At 42.4% G+C, this 20,602-nt stretch overlaps 1 protein-coding gene across 8 annotated transcripts in view; it reads left to right on the plus strand.

Moving 5' to 3' along the window:
• The window catches only part of LOC140611785 (cryptic protein-like), an 81,697-nt gene extending 66,215 nt beyond the window's left edge, over positions 1-15,482 (plus strand). For 6 of the 8 annotated variants that reach the window (XM_072788668.1, XM_072788669.1, XM_072788670.1 and 3 more), the window contains 7 exons: positions 5,817-5,906; positions 6,289-6,442; positions 6,769-6,821; positions 6,907-7,056; positions 7,801-7,918; positions 8,132-8,241; positions 15,141-15,482. In XM_072788668.1, coding sequence (XP_072644769.1) covers positions 5,817-5,906; positions 6,289-6,442; positions 6,769-6,821; positions 6,907-7,056; positions 7,801-7,918; positions 8,132-8,241; positions 15,141-15,274 — 809 coding nt within the window. In that variant the 3' untranslated portion in view covers positions 15,275-15,482. The remainder of the gene's footprint in view (positions 1-5,816; positions 5,907-6,288; positions 6,443-6,768; positions 6,822-6,906; positions 7,057-7,800; positions 7,919-8,131; positions 8,242-15,140) is intronic. The other 2 variants (XM_072788674.1, XM_072788675.1) reach the window with 1 other exon arrangement.
• Positions 15,483-20,602: the final 5,120 nt, after the last annotated feature.

Here is a 20,602-nt window from a genome sequence, read left to right on the forward strand (position 1 = left end):
AACTATATCAGGGAGCCTGGCTGCAGGTGAGAAGGGCCAGTGCATGCTCACTTTGTTCCCTGTGTACTTCCTGTCATCAGATTTCCAGGACCTCTAGTCCCAGAGAAATAGGCTCTATTTCATCTCAACTGGATATCTTCCTGTAGCTGGTGTTACCAGCACTGCACTCCTGATGCAGAAAGTGGAAAGATGTTTGAATGAGATCCCTGGCACTCAAGGGATACTCAAGGTGTCAGAGGATACTTAAGTCACATGAGAGTGAGGTCCCCCAGGTATCTCTCATCAGTGAACTTCCATTTGTCCTGTTAGAAAAGGCCTGGGCTTTCTCACCATGCCATCTTCCCAGGGCAGTGTTTCTCTGCATTGAGGAAGAGACTTGAATGGTGGTTACCCTCATAACCCATAGGGTCCTCATGTCCTTATTGGACTAAGGACTTACTTGTTTGGTTTTCATGATTCCAAGCTGTGTCCATCCCACATAGCCCTGGTCATGCCTGGCTATCAAGATCCCAGAAGATCTGGTTGTGTGATCCCAGGAGACCCTCAGACCTGCTTTGGAGCATGATGGACACTTTGGGCCTTTTTGTATCCCACCAGTCCCCACCCATTGCCCAAATTATGCCTGCATGGCTCTGACCTAGGGGCCAAGACCATGGAGGCTGTCTTCCATTTCTGATGGGCCTATGCATGGGCAAGTCCTGCCCTGTGCAACTTCTGCCCTTAGACTTCCTAGATTCTAGACCTAAGGGCCTTTCTGACAATCATGATTTCAAATTGTCTCCCATCTCTTGTAGCCCTGGTTAGGTGTGGAGTATTAATCAAGATCCCAAGAGATCTGGCATCAGAGGAATTAGCTACTCTGTTTTAGAGCCCTTTTAGATGGGCCCTTTTAGCCCTGTGTGTACCCAGCAGTCCCCACCTGTGGCCCAAATTATGCTTCCATGTCCTGATTCATGGACCAAACCCAGGAGCCTGGCTGCCCCTTCAGATTGCCCAACATATGCACATTGCTATGCATGCACTTCCTACCCTCAGGCACCGTGGACTTCTAAGCTGCTGTTTACAGAGGCTGCCCCAGCTCAGCAGGCATCTTTCTGGAGTGAGGGGTTACTTACTTGCACTGCACTTGTGGTGCAGTGAGGGAAAGTTCATCTACTGCTGTGGAGAGTGGTTTGGCAATTCCTCTAAAAGTTAAAAATAGAATTACCTACCACACATCCCAACAATTTCATTCATAGGTATATTCTTAGAAGAATTAAAAATAAGGACCAAAGTGAGATATTTATATACCAGTGTTCATTACTATAGTATTCACAGTAGCCAAAATCAACCCAAGTGTCCATCAACAGGAGAATGGTTAAGTAAAATGTGGCATATATGCAAACAATGGAATATCACTCAGTTATGAAAAGAAGTGAAGTTCTGATACATGCTACAACATGGATGAACCTGAATATGTTAATTATCCAGAAATAAAGGGTCAAATATTGTGTGATTCTACTCATATGAAATATTTAGAATTTGCAAAATAATAGAGACAAGGTAGATTAGAGGTTATCTGGGGCTAGGTAGGCAATCAGTGGGGAGTTATTGCTTAATGGGTACAGAGTTTCTTCTGGGGTAATGAAAATGCTTTGAAGTAGTAGTGATGCAAAGACAGTATTGTTGCTAAAATTAATACCACTGAATCATACACTTAGGTATGGTAAAATGGCAATTTTTGCTATAGACTGAATTGTGCCCCCTCCATTCATATGTTGGAACTGTAACACCCCATGTGATGGTATTTGGGAGATAGCTTTTGGGAGGTTTAGATCAGAGAATGAGGGCTGGGCCCTCAAGATGGGATTAGTGCCCTAATCAAGGAAGAGACCTTGCTTCCAGACCAAAGAGCTTGCTTCCTGCCCCACTTTTCTGCCATGGGAGGACACGGTGAGATGGCAGCTGCTTGCAAGCCAGGAAGAGAAACATAACCAGGAACCAATTCTGCCAGCACCTTGATATTGGACCTCTCAGCTCTCAGCCTCCAGAACTCTGAGAAATAAACGTCTGTTGTTTAAGCCACTCAGTCTGTTGTATTTTGTTATAGCAGCCTGAGCTAAGACATTTCATGTTATACACATTTTACCACAACAAAATCAATTGTATTCCTAAATACAAGCATCAAAGAGAGGAATTAAATAACAAAAAATACCATTTACAATGATATTAAAATATATAAACCACTTAAGATGAATCTTTAAAAATGGCAGTTATCCCATGCTCAGCAATCTTCATATACTGCACATGCACCCTGCAGCCTTCTTCCCATAATACCTGTATATTTTCCAAAGATTGAACTGCCACAAGCTGTAAAGCTCAGTTGCCTCATACTTTACATGGGGATAATAAAAGACTTGAATGAAAAAGCTAATAGTCATTATTTCTGAACAATGACAATATGAGTGATTTTAATTTTCTTTCATGTTTTCTTGTAGTTCTTAAATTGACTGACTGAAAGAAATCTATTCGAAGCCACTCCCCCACCCCGACCCCAGCCACACTTAGACAAAACTCACAAGTGTCTGGACTTGGCCCTAACTTTTTTTTCTAGGTCACGGTGCCCTGCATTCTCAGAAAGTAGACCCAAACTACAAAACATATTCTTCTCTAGCCTGACCATAACCCACATCCAGGACAGAGTCCCTTGAAAAACCTGCCACTTCCTGCTCTATCTGGCCAAGAATCAACCCTCTCCCTTCACCCCATGGGTGCAGCTGCAACCCTCTCACATCCTTAAAAATCTCCTAAAAGGCCCAGCCAGACAAAACTCAAGGCTGACATTTCTCCTGATGCCTGGCTCCTCCCCCGCCTTGGAGAGTAAATAAACTCTGTCCTGCTTGTAGCTTTACTCTTTGTGCAATTTTTTTGTGCCCATGTCACCCACTTTAACACTAACATCAGAATAGTTTTTTAGAGAGAAATGATATTGGTTGTTTAATATATTTAGAATTTATTCTTTTCTCTTAATTCCCACTTAATCTGTATTCTAGGTCTTCATACTTCCTGCATGAGCATCCAATAGGTTCCACATTGTCTGGCCTTTCTATGTTGTAGTTCCTCCTGCACCCACAGCTCCTCCTCCTGCCCTTCCACCCCTCCTAAAGACTCTGGTGTTCTCTGTTGTCATTCCCATGAGACCTCCCTCACTCTAGCAGTCTGTGCGCTCAACACTGCCCCCCACAAAGCCCATGTCCTGTAGCTGTCCGGTAACTGTCCTGTGTGGGTACTTTCTGCTTTCTAAACCCCTCTGTTACCTGCACAACTAGGGCAGTGATTCTTCACCTAGTTTTTTCCACTGTGCCCAATCAGAAGGCCTCAGGCCCTGTCTGGGGCAGCAGCATTCTGTCATGGCTGCAAGCAGTAGCTTAGCTTTCACAGCCTGGTACAAGTACTCAACTCTTGAAACCTCACTTTTCTCGCCAATAAAATGGAGAAATTAATGTCTATGTCATAAGAATAGATGACAACAAAATAAAACAATCTGCGTAACTCAGTGGGAATAGTATGCTTGGCCTACATTAAACAATAATTTTAAAGCAACTTGAATCAAACAAGAGTTTAGATCAGATGAGCCTGGGTTCAAGCCTCTCCACACAGCTGTTTGTTAGTCACGTACCCCCAAGCCAGTTTCTTAACTTCATAGATCTCAGTTTCCTCACTGAAAATGGGTGTAAGTATGATAATCCATTTATTCGTTTATTCATATGAACAACACCAGATTGTGTGGTAGCTACATTAGGCACTGTGTTGAAAGGTAGGAATGCAGAGACAAGAAAGGAGCACTTCCATCACCGGGGGCACATAGCCACCTAGAAAACAGACAGCAGAATCATAGTCCTGGCTACATATTGAAGTCCCCTGAGAAGATTAAAAAATCCTGATGCTGGGCTCTGCCCAGGAATTCTGAGAGGAGGTCTTGAGGTCTGGCTTTAGCATAGGTTCAGAGCTTCCCCGTCGACCCCAGTAAGTAGTACACATCTACAACTGCTGCTTTAGTCACTCTCAGAGAATTTCTTCACACCTAATTTGCTGCAGGACATTTCTCTCAGAGATTGTTTGATGTACTGAGGACACAGAGGTGGGGTGGTCTCCAATCCTGGGACAGGGTGTCCCAATTCCCACACACTTTATGTCAGCTCAAAGTGAGTCAGAAGTTCCACTGGAGGTCTGCTGGCTGGGTTGGCTCCAATCTCATCAATTTACAACTGATAACAAGAAGGAGTCTTACCCAGAGCTAATGATGTGCTGCCCCTCACTAGGCTTTCAGCTGTTCCCAGGCAGCCTCTTCCAGCTGGGCCTTATTAATCAAGCATCCCGGGCTCCTCTGCCGTGAAATGCAAAACTCATTTTAATAATACCTGTAAGTAAATAAGAGTAAGTGACAGGAAGCTGAGAAATAGCTATCAGCAGCTTTCTACCGGTAGGCCATCAGCCCTTTCCCCCTGGAGCTGACTTTAGGTCCTAAGCAAATATGGGGCATTTCATTCCTAATATGGGCATTTCATTCTTATTTCTAGACAGTAAGTCCCATCTTGCCGGCAAGACATTTCCTTTCCTTTTCCTACAGTTTCCTTATAAAGTGCTTATTTTCAAAATCTTATTTGACATAGAAAATATGATTTCTGAGAGTTGCTTTCAAAAACTCCAGAAAAAAAAATGGGGGTGGGATACAGAATAAATAAGACTGGCAAAGGTTGATGTTTAATCGATGAACCCCAGTTTACTGAATCATTATCCTGGCTTTGGTGTATGTTCAAAAAATGCCCACAATACAAAATTTAATGAAAGAAGCTATGGGGGAAAATTAGATTTTAGATACTACTCTTATAATTTTAATGTTTCAGAAAGGTTTGGATTTGTTATCATATAAACTCATGTTTTAAATCTTCTTATTCAAATATAATCCCTTAGATTATAGTTTTATTTTAGTGTACAAGCTATTTTGCCCAAAAAGTTTCCATTGATTTAAAGTAATAAATTATTCTTACTTTTACATATAACTCAATTATGTAGTTACTAAGTAATAACAATTAAGTTTAAAAGTATATTTGTCATGACTCCAGTTACACATGTTTCCATGAAGGTGTGAGGTGTCTTCTTCCACATAGTTCCCCCAGCCAGGTCTGCTGGTTCTGACGTGGTCCTGGCAGCTCACACAAATAGTCCTTGGGAAGCTCACTAATTTCCTGTTGCTTTATATAATAGCCTTTTTAATAAACCTCACATTTAAAGGTCTAAAAATTAATCAGTATCAAAGACGATTTCATCCTTGGAGGAAGCATGTTATTTTTAGAAAGCCATTTTTATACTAAAATCACAACGATTTACCCCAGAGCTTATTTTTATTTATTTATTTATTTTGCCCCAGAGTTTAAAGTATCCTCTTCAACGATTATAAAAGGGTCCCAGTCCTTATTTTGGCAATCACTCCCTTCTTGGATTTAGAGCTTAACATCAGACCACCAATGGGGCAGTCACCTCTGCATTCAGTGGTCTTCACAAACTAAGCACATTGTAGACTTCTCATAAAATCTGTTCATTACATATTGAAGATGTAACTGCCCCAAGAGACTTAGACTAAGCCTCTGTTGCCTCTCCTTTTACATAGGGGATAATAAAACACTTTCCCAGAGGCATGCTGTAGTAAATGGGTAATGTAGATGGTATATTCACCACCGTGCTGGACACAGAGAAAAGGCTTAGTCTGTGGAGGTATCAATACATCCTCAGAAAGCAGGTGTTGAAATGTCTCCCTTTATATTCATGATTCCCAGTCAAGACTTTTGGGACCCATGCCTGCTGGTTATGTTCCACACGATGGCTCCCTCCCTTCTCTATCTGGGCCCTTACCATCAAGCACAAAGGTATGAAATATAAAATTTCCATTTTCCTGTGAACATTTTTTCATGCTGGGATTTTAATTTTGGGTTTTTTTTTTTTTCCAGTGAGGAAAAGACTTGTTGCCTTAGCCACCAATGTTTGACATCAGGGTTGACCACTCCTGCTGCTTTCAGCACGGTTAACACTACTGAGAGAATCAGGCCTAGTCTCCAGCCCCTCCCCCCCCCAGGTCCCATTGAGAGGACAGCCTGGAGGCTCAGCATGGGCCTGCCTGTCACAGCAGGTCACTGCCTAATGGGCTTCCACAGCAGAACCCAGAGATCTCACTGCTATTTCTCACAGCCTAGGGAACAGGTAGGAAATATCTGTATCTTCTTTCCTTATCCATCTTATGTCTTAATACAGTTATTCCAGGACCTGGAGTAAAGATACTTTTAAACACAAAACCCAGTAAGACTGGACTTCCTTGGAAACTGGTCTCAGCTAATGTATTGATTAGAGAAGGAGCTTCTCACACCAGACTTGCCAGTGTGAAAATGACCTGGAGCTACCCTGTCAGGTAAGAACACAGATCATCCAGATCTGAGAGTCAAGAGGGGGCATTTAAAAGCTTCTAGAATAAGCTGCAATGCATGCACAATTGTTCCATCCCATTAAGGGACACAAAGACTTCGTTGGTCTCAAAATCTTTCTAAGTCATGACAACATTGACATGTTAACATTAACATATCTACAAGTTGCAAAATGATGACATAATATTATACATTAAATACTGCATATACTTACATTTATATGATTATATGATTGCTTTACATTTTAAACACGTAATTTTCTACCTATGCTTTTAATATTTTAAACTTCAATAATTTTCTTTAAATATTCTAGGCTTCTGTTTTTTGTCAGTTTGGCATTATGGAACATACACTTGGGAAACAACAGTAAGAAGCATTTTATTTATACTGTCTTTTTATCACATATTTATTTCTTAATCATTAAGTCTCATATTTTCAATGTTTTTAAAAGGTCACAGAGAAGAAATCAACAATGCTACAACCCAGAAGCTCCAGCAGAAAACACTCAACTGGACCCTGAATAATTTGGGGGAGGTGAATGGGAACGGAGATGGCTGGAGGCCCCAGGATACACGTCCCTACTTCCATGCTTTCCAAGATCGTAAGCCGTGATATCGCCCAGAATACCTTTGTGGTCATCTCCATCAGTGGCTTCTCAGTCTAGATCTGAGAAAAACCTGGAGTAAACTAAGGATAAAATGAGAAATCCAACACAGCACATTTTATCATATTCAGATGATGCACTATAAAGTGGAAAATATTTCCTAGTGAGGTGTTCTTTTGCTCTGAAACAGGTTTTACTATTTCATTGGTAAAATGTTGCATTTGCTCATGTCTAGCGAACTGTGATTAGATATATTCAAAACAACTACTCCATCTCAAGATAATAGCAGACTTTTGCTTGGCTTATTGCAGACTCTCAGGCTCCAGACCCCAGTCCCTGGCGCGGGGAGGAGTCCCTCTGGCGGGAAGGAGGGGTTGGGGGTTTTCTATAGCCATCGAACCCGTGGGTGGTCCCCGCCCTGGAGGCCTGTTTTTAATCATTGTCAGGGCAACTCGCAGCTTGACTTTAACATGTGAAGGGAAGGGAAAGAGAAAATCATACTTACAGTCGGGGCAGGGTTTCTCGCCGGGGACCTCGAACTGGTTCCTGACCCTCTGGTACCCCTGGCAGTTTGTTTTTAATCCTTAAATTAAGAAGTAGGGTTTACCTGAGCAAACATACTTGGCAGGGGGTTAAATTTTATTGCCTCTCCGAGGCAATCTCGTGAGGCCCTCCCGGGGATACACTAACGCTGAGGGCCAGACGGTCGGCGGACACTGATGCCCAGGTGTCCCCCCGCAGTAGGTGCCTCCTCGCCGCCGCGCTGCTGCAGGAACGGCGGCACCTGCGTGCTGGGCAGCTTCTGCGTATGCCCCGACCCCTTCACCGGCCGCTACTGCGAGCACGACCAGAGGCACAGGTGGGCGCTTGCACCAGCTGACTGCATGGCCCGGGGGGGGGGGGGGGGGGGGGAGCGCACGGAGCGGAGCGCACGGGGGACAGGAGGGACAGGAGGCGCACGGGCGGGGGAGGGACGGAGCGCACGGGGGACAGGAGGCGCGGGGCGTGGAGCTGAATGGGCGTGGGGAGCGCACGCGCGAGGGCAGCGCTGACGACGCGTCTGTCTCATCAGCGAATGCGGCGCACTAATGCACGGAGCCTGGACGTTCCGCGGCTGCCGCCTCTGCAGGTGTGTCTTCGCAGCCCTGCACTGCCTCCCTCGCCAGACACCTGGCAGCTGCGGTAAGGAGACCCACGTCCTGTGCACACAGTCCACGCACGCGGGCTATTGCTCCTTTGTATCTACCAATTTGTAGAGATCTAGCTGTGCCAGGCGACACAGAAATGAGCAAACTTAGAAAAGTCACATTCGTTGTGAATCACATGGCATATTGTCATTATTATTTAAAAATATTCCTAAGTTTACTCTGCCCTAATTGCTTGGTTTAAATCTGATTTCCGAACACTGCCCTTTCAGTAAGCAGAATTTGGGGGAGCACACAAGCTGGTAAGCAGAGCCAAGCCTGCCAGACAGTTTACCCGATGAAATCTCCAGTTGATGTCCCTACACCACACCAACACCATCTCCTTAACTGTGAAATAAGGAGGACACTGGAGCAGGACAGGAACAGGCATGGATGGCCAGGCGCCATTAGAGCCAAACAGACATTGCTCCAGAGAAGGAAGATACCTTGTAACCACAGCCCAGGTCTGCCACGCATATTAAAAGCCAGGAGGGTGTGAGGAATCTACCAGGTAAAACACTCCTTTGTAAGAATTCTGAGCAGTGAGCAAACTCAGTGCAAATGTTTCACTTGTAAAACTCAGTAAGGAATTGCCTGGGTCAGAAAACAGATAAAACACTCTGCTGTTGACCTTGGACAGGCCTAGGGGCACAGGGAAACAAGGCACAGCATTTCAATCCCACTTCCTGCCTCCTCTCACCTCTTCAGCATGCTCCAACCAGACTCCAGTGAGGAGCACACTTAATGAATGCTAAGCTTCCAATCCTCCTCCTGCTCCCTCTTCTGCAGCCTTGGGTAAGATTAGCTATCAAAGGATCCTTAATGAAGGTAAAGCCCATTAACCTCGCTTCCAGCCCCTCCCTCTCATCTAGCTGGGCGTGGTGTGGGCAATGCCAGTAGGGAGAGTGTGATTATAGTACAGTATTGCAAAATGTTGCATCTTTTTGTCTTTCTGCCTACCACATTTCCCAAATCTTTCCCTCTCCTTCCATTTGCTGGGCTTATGCCCCTGATTCACTAGCTGCTCCTTTTGTGCCCCAGAGAAAGGAGGATGCAAATTAGGGAACAGGTATTGGGATTTCAAGTGGGACTTGTGTGGTCCTACAGGTGAAGTCATTTCCTCATGCCATTGGTGCTCCCAGCTGTAATGTGGGGAAAGGGCCATCTGTGATCATGTCCAGTCTCCTATGCAAGTCCAGCTTGGGTTCAGAAGCAGCAGGGCAGAGACTAGATTCCAGACTACCGGCTTATTATTTTTATATCCTTGGAAACATTCAAGTCTGGGAATGCTATCTTCCAAGGACAGTGACAATGGCTCCTAAATGTAGCTTCTGCTCATCACAGTTGAACAAAATAGTCATTTCAGAGTAATTTTTCAGGTGCCAAAAGGACAGTAACACTTTTGTACTGTTTGATCCATTGATCCTTCCTCAGGGCATGACTGCAGTGGCCGTGCTGACAGTGGTTATGATGACATGAGAGATGATGAAGATAATGATGATGGCTCTCAGTATATTTCAGGCACTTTATACACTTTATTCCATTTAATTCTCTTAAGCCCATAAAATAGGTATTATTATACTTTTTATATTTGAGGAAACTGAGGCTTACAGGAGTTAATTCCTAATAGCTAATAAACAGGGTCTGATATTTTTTCTTTTTTTTTTAAGATTTTATTTATTTATTCAAGAGAGACACAGAGAGAGGCAGAAACATAGGCAGAGGGAGAAGCAGGCTCCCCATGGGGAACGCAATGTAGGACTCGATCCCAGGACTGTGGGATCATGACCCGAGCCAAAGGCAGATGCTCAACCGCTGAGCCACCCAGGTGTCCCTGATATTTTTTTCTTAAGAGATAATCACAAAAGGCTAATTGTTAATTTAGAAATAATATATTTTGTAACATTAATTATTTAGAAATACTGTAAATAAACATACCATAGCATATTTATATAATTAATATTATTCTATGAATATTAACAATATTAATCTATGAATAAAACTGCTACCGTATTGAGATATAATCTGCAGATAACATTATATTAGTTTCAGGTGTATAACATAGTGATTTGTTACTTGTGTATATTGTGAAATGATCACCACACTAAGTCTAGTTAACATCCATCACCTCACATAGTTGTTATTTTCTTGTGATGAGAACTTTAAGATCTACTCTCTTAACAACTTTCAAATATAATTTTATTAACTATAGTGACTACTATACATTACATCCCCATAAGTAATTTTACAACTGGAAATCTGTACCTTTTGATCTTTGATCCTCACCCACTTTGCCCACCTACCAGCCTAGATTGGCAATCACCAAATTTCTTGTATCTATGAGTTGTTTTTTTTTTAAGATTCCACATAGAAGTAAGAGCATATGGTATTTGTCTTTCTCTGTTTGATTTATTTAACATAACACCCTCAAGGTCCATCCATGTTGTCACAAATAGCAAGATTTCCTTCTTTTATATGGCTGAAAAATATTCCATTGTGTGTGTTTGTGTTATCTACATGTCATATATTTTCTTTTATCTACATTTATATCATATTTATATCATCATATTTATACATATTTACATCATATTTTCTCTGTCCATCCATCAGCATACACTTAGATTGCTTCCATATTTTGGCTATTGTAAATATGCAATGAAAACAAAAGTACCTATATATTTTTGAGTTAATATGGTTGTTTCCTTTTGAAAAACCCCCAGAGGTGGAATTGCTGGATCATATGGAGCTCTATTTTTAATTTTTTAAAGAACCTCCATACCGGTTTCCATAATGGCTGTACCAATTTACATTCCCACCCAGCAGTGCAGAGGGTTCATGATGTGAATCTTAACTACTGTGCCATTTCTCTACTCTTTCTATAAGAATAATTATCAATATAAACTAAAGAAGATAATTTTGACAGTGTTATTTAGAATATTGAAAATATAGCCATATTATTTTTTATTAAGATTTTACTTATTTATTCATGAGAGACACAGAGACAGAGAGAGACACAGGCAGAGGGAGAAGCAGGCTCCATGCAGGGAACCCGATGCAGGACTTGATCTCGGGACTCCAGGAATCTGCCCTGAGCATGAAGGCAGACGCTCAACTGCTGAGCCACCCAGGTGTCCTAAATATGGCCATATTCTAAATCTAACAGCAAAGTAATAGGTAATTGAATGTTTTAAATCCTTTAATAGGATGTTATGAGGATTTTGAAGAACATATGGAAAATTATGTTTATAATATAATTATAATGATGTAAAACGATACATCTGGATGGAAGAATCACAAATAGATAACAACACATTACAAAATCATGACCCTCTTGGCACCTCCAGGGACCTGAGGGCCAAAAGATCTCCAAGGGCTCTTCTTGCTCTGATGTTCTTTGGGTCCAAGAATGACAGGTTTTCATAATCCCAAATATAATGTCTTTTCAAGGGCCTGTTTTTCCATTCTTACTCAGAAGAACACTGCAAGTTTCCCAGTTTTCTTTTGTAAAATGAGGATAACCTATGCTCTATCCTCACATAGATGTTGAAGGATAAAATAATCTTGTTAGTGTGAGCTATTTTGCCATTTTTCTGCTCCATGACCTAAAATAATGTTTTGTGAATAATAATTCTGAATATTGAATGGATGATTTTTGACCAATTATTTTATTTTATTTTATTTTTATTTTATTTTTTGTTATTTTTTTTCTTTGACCAATTAATTCCAAATACAGCTCCAAAGAAGAAATTGCTCCATATAAGCAATTATCTGTTATTATATTGCAATTAAAAGAAACCATTTTTAGTATTCTAAAACCAATTTGCTTGAGGCAGGCAACTGTCATTATCTCTACCATTTTCTTCATTTACATTTGTTAATTTTGCATTTAAAGAGACAGTGTAGCATAATGGAAAAATCATGAAGATCCCTCCAAAATACGTGTTCAAATCCCAAAATATACTTTTTATAATATTTATGATCTTTATGAAATGTTGAATAATTTGTGTTTCAGTCTCTGCAACTGCAAAATTAGAGCTGAATATTTACCCCATTGATTTAAGATGAAAAGGCACTGTACCTGTTACATATTATGCACATAATAAATTCTTACTTTATTATTATCACCATCAACAGTATTCAAGTCAATATAATGAGATTTTAAAAATTGTTTTTTGATCTATCATTTATATACTGATGTGTGTTTTTCAGGTTGTGAACAACATTCACTAATTTAGGGGCATTAAGTAAATAAGGGTTTAAAAAAAAAAAAAAAACAAGCTTCCATCTAGCAGGGTCTTTGCTTAGTGTTGAGCTGGGCCAAAAACTCATTATATTAAGAGGGTAATTCTTCCCACACATAGCCCCAACGAATTACTTCATTAGCCTCAAGAACCAGTTTGGTGCTCTAAAATTTTAGGTTTAAGTTCTGACACAGTGAAGTAGCAAACTCAAGTACCTTCAGGGGTAAACAGATAATGTGAATGTCAGGTTGGGGTCAGATCAAGCCTCTTCTCATGCTTTGAACTCAGTTTTTAAAAAGTACATTTCTGGCACCAACCAACCCAAACAAGCAAACAAACATTTTAGGGCCAGAACCATCCTGAAGGCCAATGGGAGAGATGGCCCTCCAGGGTCCTGGCCCCGGGTCAGCTCCAAGTGTGCAGTGTTGGAAAGAGAGACCCTTTGTTCTGCCTTCTGGGGACATTCTCCCATTGCCATTTCAATGGGTAAGATTCTCTGGGTGTCATGGCAGGAGAGGAAGCCATCTGGCTCCCAGAGGTATCTGCAAATTGCAAATTTTAGGAGTGCTGGATCTGGACCTCAATTCAAATATGACATTAGCCTCATTCAGGGTGGTCTCCAGACTTTTTTTTTAATTTCCCACTCCACTCCAGTAAAAATACTTGAGTATATTCCCCATTCAGTGGTAGTGAGACAGTTGCCATGCTGAGCATGTACAAACTTGAATTTACTTATATCTTCTTTTTCACATATGCACAGGATTAATACACATGATAGAAATCTTTGCTATGTCTAACCAAGTCTAAAAAAGGCCTTTTGATAAGTATATAATAAAAATCCTAGATTATAGTCAGTCATCCACAGATAGCAGAGTTTCCCTCTTGGTATGATGTGAAATAATGGCTATAGAACAGTTGATTCAGTAGATTCTAATAAGTACAGTAAATATTAGTAAAGCTTAGTTTTAAATTTTCCTATAAATATATAGTTCTAGTATTTTCTCTCTAAGCTCAGTGGATGACCTGGGGCCTCGTGAGAGGGACATCACATGGTGCTCACAGCCCCAATTTGGTGAACCCTGCTTGCAGGACTGACTTGGTCTAGCCAAATTCACAAAGCTGACTAAAACAAAGGCCTTTGAATTTCTATACAAGAAATAACTGCCAACAGGGTCTTAATCCTTTCCTGTAGGCAGCCTATTTCCTTCCACTAGGGGAGAGTCAACACAGAAGCTCAGTATGGGCTGATGCCTTTCTCACTTGAATAGCTTCTTATGCTGTGAGCACCTGTTTTATTTAGCATCAGCTTTTCTGGAACATTCTCTGAGCCCAGAAGTTAAGTTTCCTGTTTTCTGAGGTTTTGGCACTCTGGAACAACCCTTTCCCAAGGTAAGGTGGTATGTAAAAGTGGTACCCAGGCCTAGAGTAGGCCAGACCTCAGTCTTATCCTGAATCTAGTCTCTTGGATGGTCCCACCATAGCCCACCTGTGAACAGGTATAGAATGGGTACCTGTTGCAGTTGCTTGTCATCATTACTTGTTAACTTCCACTGTTTCATGCTCACCATAGGTTCTCACATTCAGAGGACATCTCCTGAAGGTATTGTAGAGGGCAGGACCAGGCAGTCCAGTCTGGGGTGGGGTCAGGGGGAAGAAGGTGGGAAGTACACCAGGTTGGCCTCTGCCAGGCAGTCCTAGAGAGAAGTTCTCCGTAGTGCCTTTTCTCATCTGCATGCTTACCTGCCAAGCCAACCCCACACATAGGCCCAGATTTGCTTGTGAGAATGCTTTAGTGGAGTTGGCACCCTTGCCCGTGGGGCTTGGCAGCTTCACATAGTCATTATTCAGGAGGGACTTTAGCTGAGAGCCTGGGTTCTGCTACCCCAGGGACTCCCAGCCAACACCTTTGGGGTGGAGTCCCAACCATACAGAAAGCTGGACTCACAGACCCTTAGGACTAGAGTGAGACCCTACTGTTGAGGAACCACACTGTGGCAGCAAAGAAAGTGAGCACCTTGGGGTGCTGCACCAACCCCCAGAATGCTATGAAGCTGTTCATTTTTGTAACTTCCTCTGTAGAAGTAGTAGCCATTGCTTTAGGGATGGGTGCTTTCCTCCTGTTTAATAGGTAGTCCCTAATCAAGGAAATGGTATAAGGACTAATTTGGGGAAAAGTTGGACCTTCTTTGCAACACATAGATGCAAGTTGTTTTATTTTATTGTATTTCAAATCAGATCTATTTGCCCCTGATTGCTAAATGACTTGGTGTGGAATTCTCTGAAAAATCACCTTTGGTCAGCTCACAAGTAAATGAGAGAGCTGAAGGGCTGTTTCTTTCTTAAGCCCTAAAAACAATAAATTCTCTTTCAGTTCTCTAAGTTCCACAAAAATCCCATATAAAAGCTAAAGGAAGGCACAGCTTCCTTGAACAGCCACTCCCACAGTGGAGCTTCCTTCTGCTGCCAGGTGAGCCCACTGTTGGCATGGTGGGGCTGTGCTTTGGAAGGGCTCTGCAGCAGAGCCCCAGCAGCAAAGTCTAATGAGGAGGTTCCAGCAGAATAGGGCCTTTATCAGAGCAGGTGCAGACATCTCTATTTCAGTTTCTTAAAGACAGTCTGTAACAATGTGTCTTACACACTTGGGATTTTTTTTCAGACCTGGAAGATCTTCTTGCTGCACGCTCTGATGGACTAAGCGCACAACTAAGCTCACAACGCATGCTGAGTGTTCTCTTCCTCCTTCCCTGCTTGCTCTTACAAACTATCCTGAGTGAAGGGGGAGACTGCTAACTAAACCGTAGAGGACTTAATCTGCAGTTCCACACTGGCAGAACCTTGGCGTCACCAGCACAGCTTGAGTAAGCATGGTCCTCTATGGGAAAACCAGGACTTGTGCATCATCTCATTTTCTGTTGTAGGTAATAGATTTCCTACATTTCCTATAAACTGAAGCATGAGATGAATATTTTTATTGTTCAATAAATATCCTCATGAAAGAGATTTTCTTGATTCTCTAAGTCTTATTTCAAGGGTCTGCCACTTAGACGCCTTGTGAGTAAACACTTGTGCTGGGGCCTATTCAACTCTAAATTATCTCTGATTTTGGAGTAAACTGAGCATGTGGCCCCTCCCAAATGACAACTATTCCTTGAGCACCCCTTCATCCTCCACACACATGGATAAACCATGGATAGGGCAATGCTTCACTGTTCGACTCCCCCACTACTCTCTAAGTCCTTGGGAGGCAGACATAGCACCACATGTGGTGTACTCTGGGTCTGGCAAAGAGCTGCAGCCTAAAAAATGCTTCATTGATAAGGAAGACAAGAAAGGGGAGGGAGGGTGAGAAGGTGGGAGCCAAGACTTGAGTCTGACAGCCTGTCAACCCACCTCCTTTTCTGTAGCTTCCTCTACTAACCAGCTCCTTTGTGACATGCTTTCCAGGGCAATTAGCACTTACTGGGATTATTACCAATCTACTTAAAAGGGGAAGATTTTACAGAGCAGAACCCATTCTAAAGGCAAGGCAGAGAGAGAATTTAGCAAAAAGGGTTACATTTGCTCAGGTTCTAGGCTAGCCCTCCTCTCTTGGAGTCCAGTCATCTGACAGCCAGCCAGGCAAGCACAGCTTACCTGCAATAGTCCAGCCACCAAATCTTGTTACTTACTCAAACTTGCACATGCTGTGCCTTTCTTTTTGTCCCCAAATCTGCCTTGCTCTGTTGAGCCTGGGAACAGTTTACATATAGTGATTGCGTAGGGAGATGAACACATGAGAGGAGGGTGATAGGTTTCTTGAAGCCTTGGCTGGGGGAGCTTTGAAACAACCCCAAGGGATATATTCTTCTGAACAATGAGATGCCATCCAGAATCTGGTATGATGGGATATATCAGTTTAGATCAAGACAGACGTTACCATCTAGTCTCCATTAAGTTTCTATAATCAATGTGTAAACAAGGAATAGAGGGTGGAAAAGGTAGTTAATGATTAATCATACATGGGGCTGAGAGGAGATTAAAACATAAGTAAGGAACATAACAGAAAACGACATAAAGCTAAGTTAATAAGGTAATTCATACAATTATGGTACTGCTTATGCTTTCAAAACAGGTCCAGCAAGCATCCAGCCTCAATCTGAACCCCAATCTGAAATTTGTGAAAAAATAAAGGGACTGAAGGGCCCATCTTGAATCAGTTGCATAGCACTTGGGAGTCAGGCATTACTAAGCTGGATCTGTCCACTACATTAGCTATCTAATAATCACAGCCCTGTTTGAGCAGTTACTTCAACTAGAACTCAGATGAGTGAAAACAAGAATATTACATTATTCAGGTAAATAAACAAGAATAAAATTGAAGCAAGAAAAGGACTCTGGAATAGATAAAACAGTCTGTATTAAAATATTAATTGATCAAGATATTGATACTTTATAAGACTTATGGATTTCATTTAAAATGTTCACACCTGGGGGTGGGGCAAGACGGAGGAGGAGTAGGGCCCCCAAGTCACCTGTCCCCACCAACTTATCTAGATAACTTTCAAATCATCCTGAAAACTTTTGAATTTCACCTAATTTAAAGAGAGAACAGAAAGGGGAGGGGCAAGATGGCTGAAGAGTAGGGTCCCCAAGTCACCTGTCCCCACCAAATTACCTAGATAACCTTCAAATCATCCTGAAAATCTACGAATTCGGCCTGAGATTTAAAGAGAGAACAGCTGGAATGCTACAGTGAGAATAGTTCGCGCTTCTATCGAGTTAGAAAGACGGGGAAAAAGAAATAAAGAAACAAAAGGCCTCCAAGAGGGGGGGCCGCGAGGAGCCGGGCTGAGGCCAGGGCGAGTGTCCCCAGGACAGGAGAGCCCCGTCCCGGAGACGCAGGAGCTGCACCAACCTTCCCGGGCGGAAAGGGGCTCGCAGGGAGTTAGAGCAGGACCCCAAGAGGCCGAGGATGCCCTCAAGCTCCCTGGGACACTAACAGACACCTGCGCCCCAGGGGAGTGCTCCGAGCTCCCTAAGGGCTGCAACGCGTGGTGGTACCCGGAGCAGCTCGGAGGGGCTCGGGCGGAGGAAGAGGCTCCGCGGAGGGGGCTTTGGGGCGGGAGCATGAATCCAACAGCGCAGGCTCCAGAGCACAGGGCGCTGGGACACAGCCCAGGATCCGGGCTCCTCCCTGGACAGGCAGAGGCCAGGAGAGCCCAGGACAGCAAGGACGCTCCTGCCCAAACTGAGGAGATCAGCGGCCCTGCCCCCAGAGCATCCAGGCCCCTGCAGACTGAGACCTCTGTAGTTACTGCAGGAGCTGACTCCAGGGCTCCAGAGCTGGCCCCGCCACTGCGGTTGTTCCTCTTGTGGCCTCACAGGATAAACAACCCCCACTGAACCTCACAGTGGCCTCACCAGATAAGCAGCTTAAACATTACTCACTGAGCCCTGCACCAGGCAGGGGCTGAGCAGCTCCCCCAAGTGCTAACACCTGAAAATCAGCACAACAGGCCGCTCCCCCAGAAGACCAGCTAGAGGGACAGGGGAAAAACAAATTATTGACCAAGCAGCACTGGAAAGTACCAGGGGAAGTCAAGGGACTTACATTATACAGAATCAGAGGATACTCCCCCTTGTTTTTTTTTTCTTTTTTTCTTTTTTTAATTTTTGTTTGCTTCCCCCACCCTTTTTTTCTTTTCTTTTATTCTTTTTTATTTTTTTATTCCTTTTTTCTTTATTTGTTATTCTTTCCTTCTTTCTCTTCTCTCTTTTTCTCCTTTTCCGAATACAACTTGTTTTTGGCCACTCTGCACTGAGCAAAATGACTAGAAGGAAAACATCACCTCAAAAGAAAGAATCAGAAACAGTGCTCTATCCCACAGAGTTACAAAATTTGGATTACAATTCAATGTCAGAAAGCCAATTCAGAAGCACTATTATAAACCTACTGGTGGCGCTAGAAAAAAGCATAAAGGACTCAAGAGACTTCATGATTGCAGAATTTAGATCTAATCAGGCAGAAATTAAAAATCAATTGAATGAGATGCAATCCAAACTAGAAGTCCTAACGACGAGGGATAATGAGGTGGAAGAACGAGTGACATAGAAGACAAGTTGATGGAAAAGAGGAAACTGAGGAAAAAAGAGACAGACAATTAAAAGACCATGAGGATAGATTAAGGGAAATAAACGACAGCCTCAGGAAGAAAAACCTATGTTTAATTGGGGTTCCCGAGGGCGCCAAAATGGACAGAGGTCCAGAATATGTATTTGGACAAATCATAGCTGAAAACTTTCCTAATCTGGGAAGGGAAACAGGCATTCAGATCCAGGAAATACAGAGATACCCCCCTAAAATCATTACAAACTGTTCAACAGCTTGACATTTAATAGTTAAGCTTGCAAATTCCAAAGATAAAGAGAAGATCCTTAAAGCAGCAAGAGACAAGAAATCCCTAACTTTTATGGGGATGAGTATTAGGGAAACAGCAGACCTCTCCACAGAGACCTGGCAGGCCAGAAAGGGCTGGCAGGATATATTCAGGATCCAAAATGAGAAAAACATGCAACCAAGAATATTTTATCCAGCAAGGCTCTCATTCAGAATGAAAGGAGAGATAAAGACCTTCCAAGGGAGGCAGGAACTGAAAGAATATGTGACCTCCAAACCAGCTCTGCAAGAAATTTTAAGGGGGAGTCCTAAAATTCCCGTTTAAGAAGAAGTCCAATGGAACAATCCACAAAATAGGGACTGAATAGATATCATGATGACACTAAACTGATATCTTTCAATAGTAACTCTGAATGTGAACGGGCTTAATGACCCCATCAAAAGGTACAGGGTGTCAGACTGGATAAAAAAGCAGGACCCATCTATTTGCTGTCTACAAGAGACTCATCTAAGACAGAAGGAACCTACAGCCTGAAAATAAAAGGTTGGAGAACCATTTACCATTCAAATGTTCCTCAAAAGAAAGCAGGGGTAGCCATCCTTATATCAGATAAACTAAAATTTACCGCAAAGACTGTAGTGAGAGATGAAGAGGGACACTATATCATACTTAAAGGATCTATCCAACAAGAGGACTTAGCAATCCTCAATATATATGTCCCGAATGTGGGAGCTGCCAAATATTTAAACAAATTAATAACCAAAATAAAGACATACTTAGATAATGATACACTTATACTTGGGGACTTAAATCTACCGCTTTCTACAGTCGATAAGTTTTCTTTTTTTTTTAATTTTTATTTATTTATGATAGTCACACAGAGAGAGAGACAGAGAGGCAGAGACATAGGCAGAGGGAGAAGTAGGCTCCATGCACCAGGAGCCCGATATGGGATTCGATCCCGGGTCTCCAGGATCGTGCCTTGGGCCAAAGGCAGGCGCTAAACTGCTGCGCCACCCAGGGATCCCTCTATAAGTTTTCTAAACACAACATCTCCAAAGAAACAAGAGCTTTAAATGATACACTGGACCAGATGGGTTTCACAGATATCTACAGAACTTTACATCCAAACTCAACTGAATACACATTCTCTCAAGTGCACATGGAACTTTCTCCAGGATAGACCACATACTGGGTCACAAATCGGGTCTGAACCGATACCAAAAGATTGGGATCGTCCCCTGCATATTCTCAGACCATAATGCCTTGAAAGTAGAACTAAATCACAACAAGAAGTTTGGAAGGACCTCAAACACGTGGAGGTTAAGGACCATCCTGCCACAAGATGAAAAGGTCAACCAGGAAATTAAGGAAGAATTAAAAAGATTCATGGAAACTGATGAGAATGAAGATACAACCCTTCAAAATCTTTGGGATACACCAAAGCAGTCCTGAGGGGGAAACACATCTCAATACAAGCATCCATCCAAAAACTGTAAAGAACTCAAATACAAAGGTAACCTTACACCTAAAGGAGCTACAGAAATAGCAGCAAATAGATCCTACACCCAGCAGAAGAAGAAAGTTAATAAAGATTTGAGCACAACTCAACAAAATCGAGACCAGAAGAACTGTGGAACAGATCAACAAAACCAGGAGTTGGTTCTTTGAAAGAATTAATAAGATAGATAAACCATTAGCCAACCTGATTAAAAAGAAGAGAGAGAAGACTCAAATTAAT

This window comes from Canis lupus, chromosome 20 (genome assembly GCF_048164855.1).
Source record: "Canis lupus baileyi chromosome 20, mCanLup2.hap1, whole genome shotgun sequence".
Taxonomy (NCBI): Eukaryota; Metazoa; Chordata; class Mammalia; order Carnivora; family Canidae; genus Canis; species Canis lupus.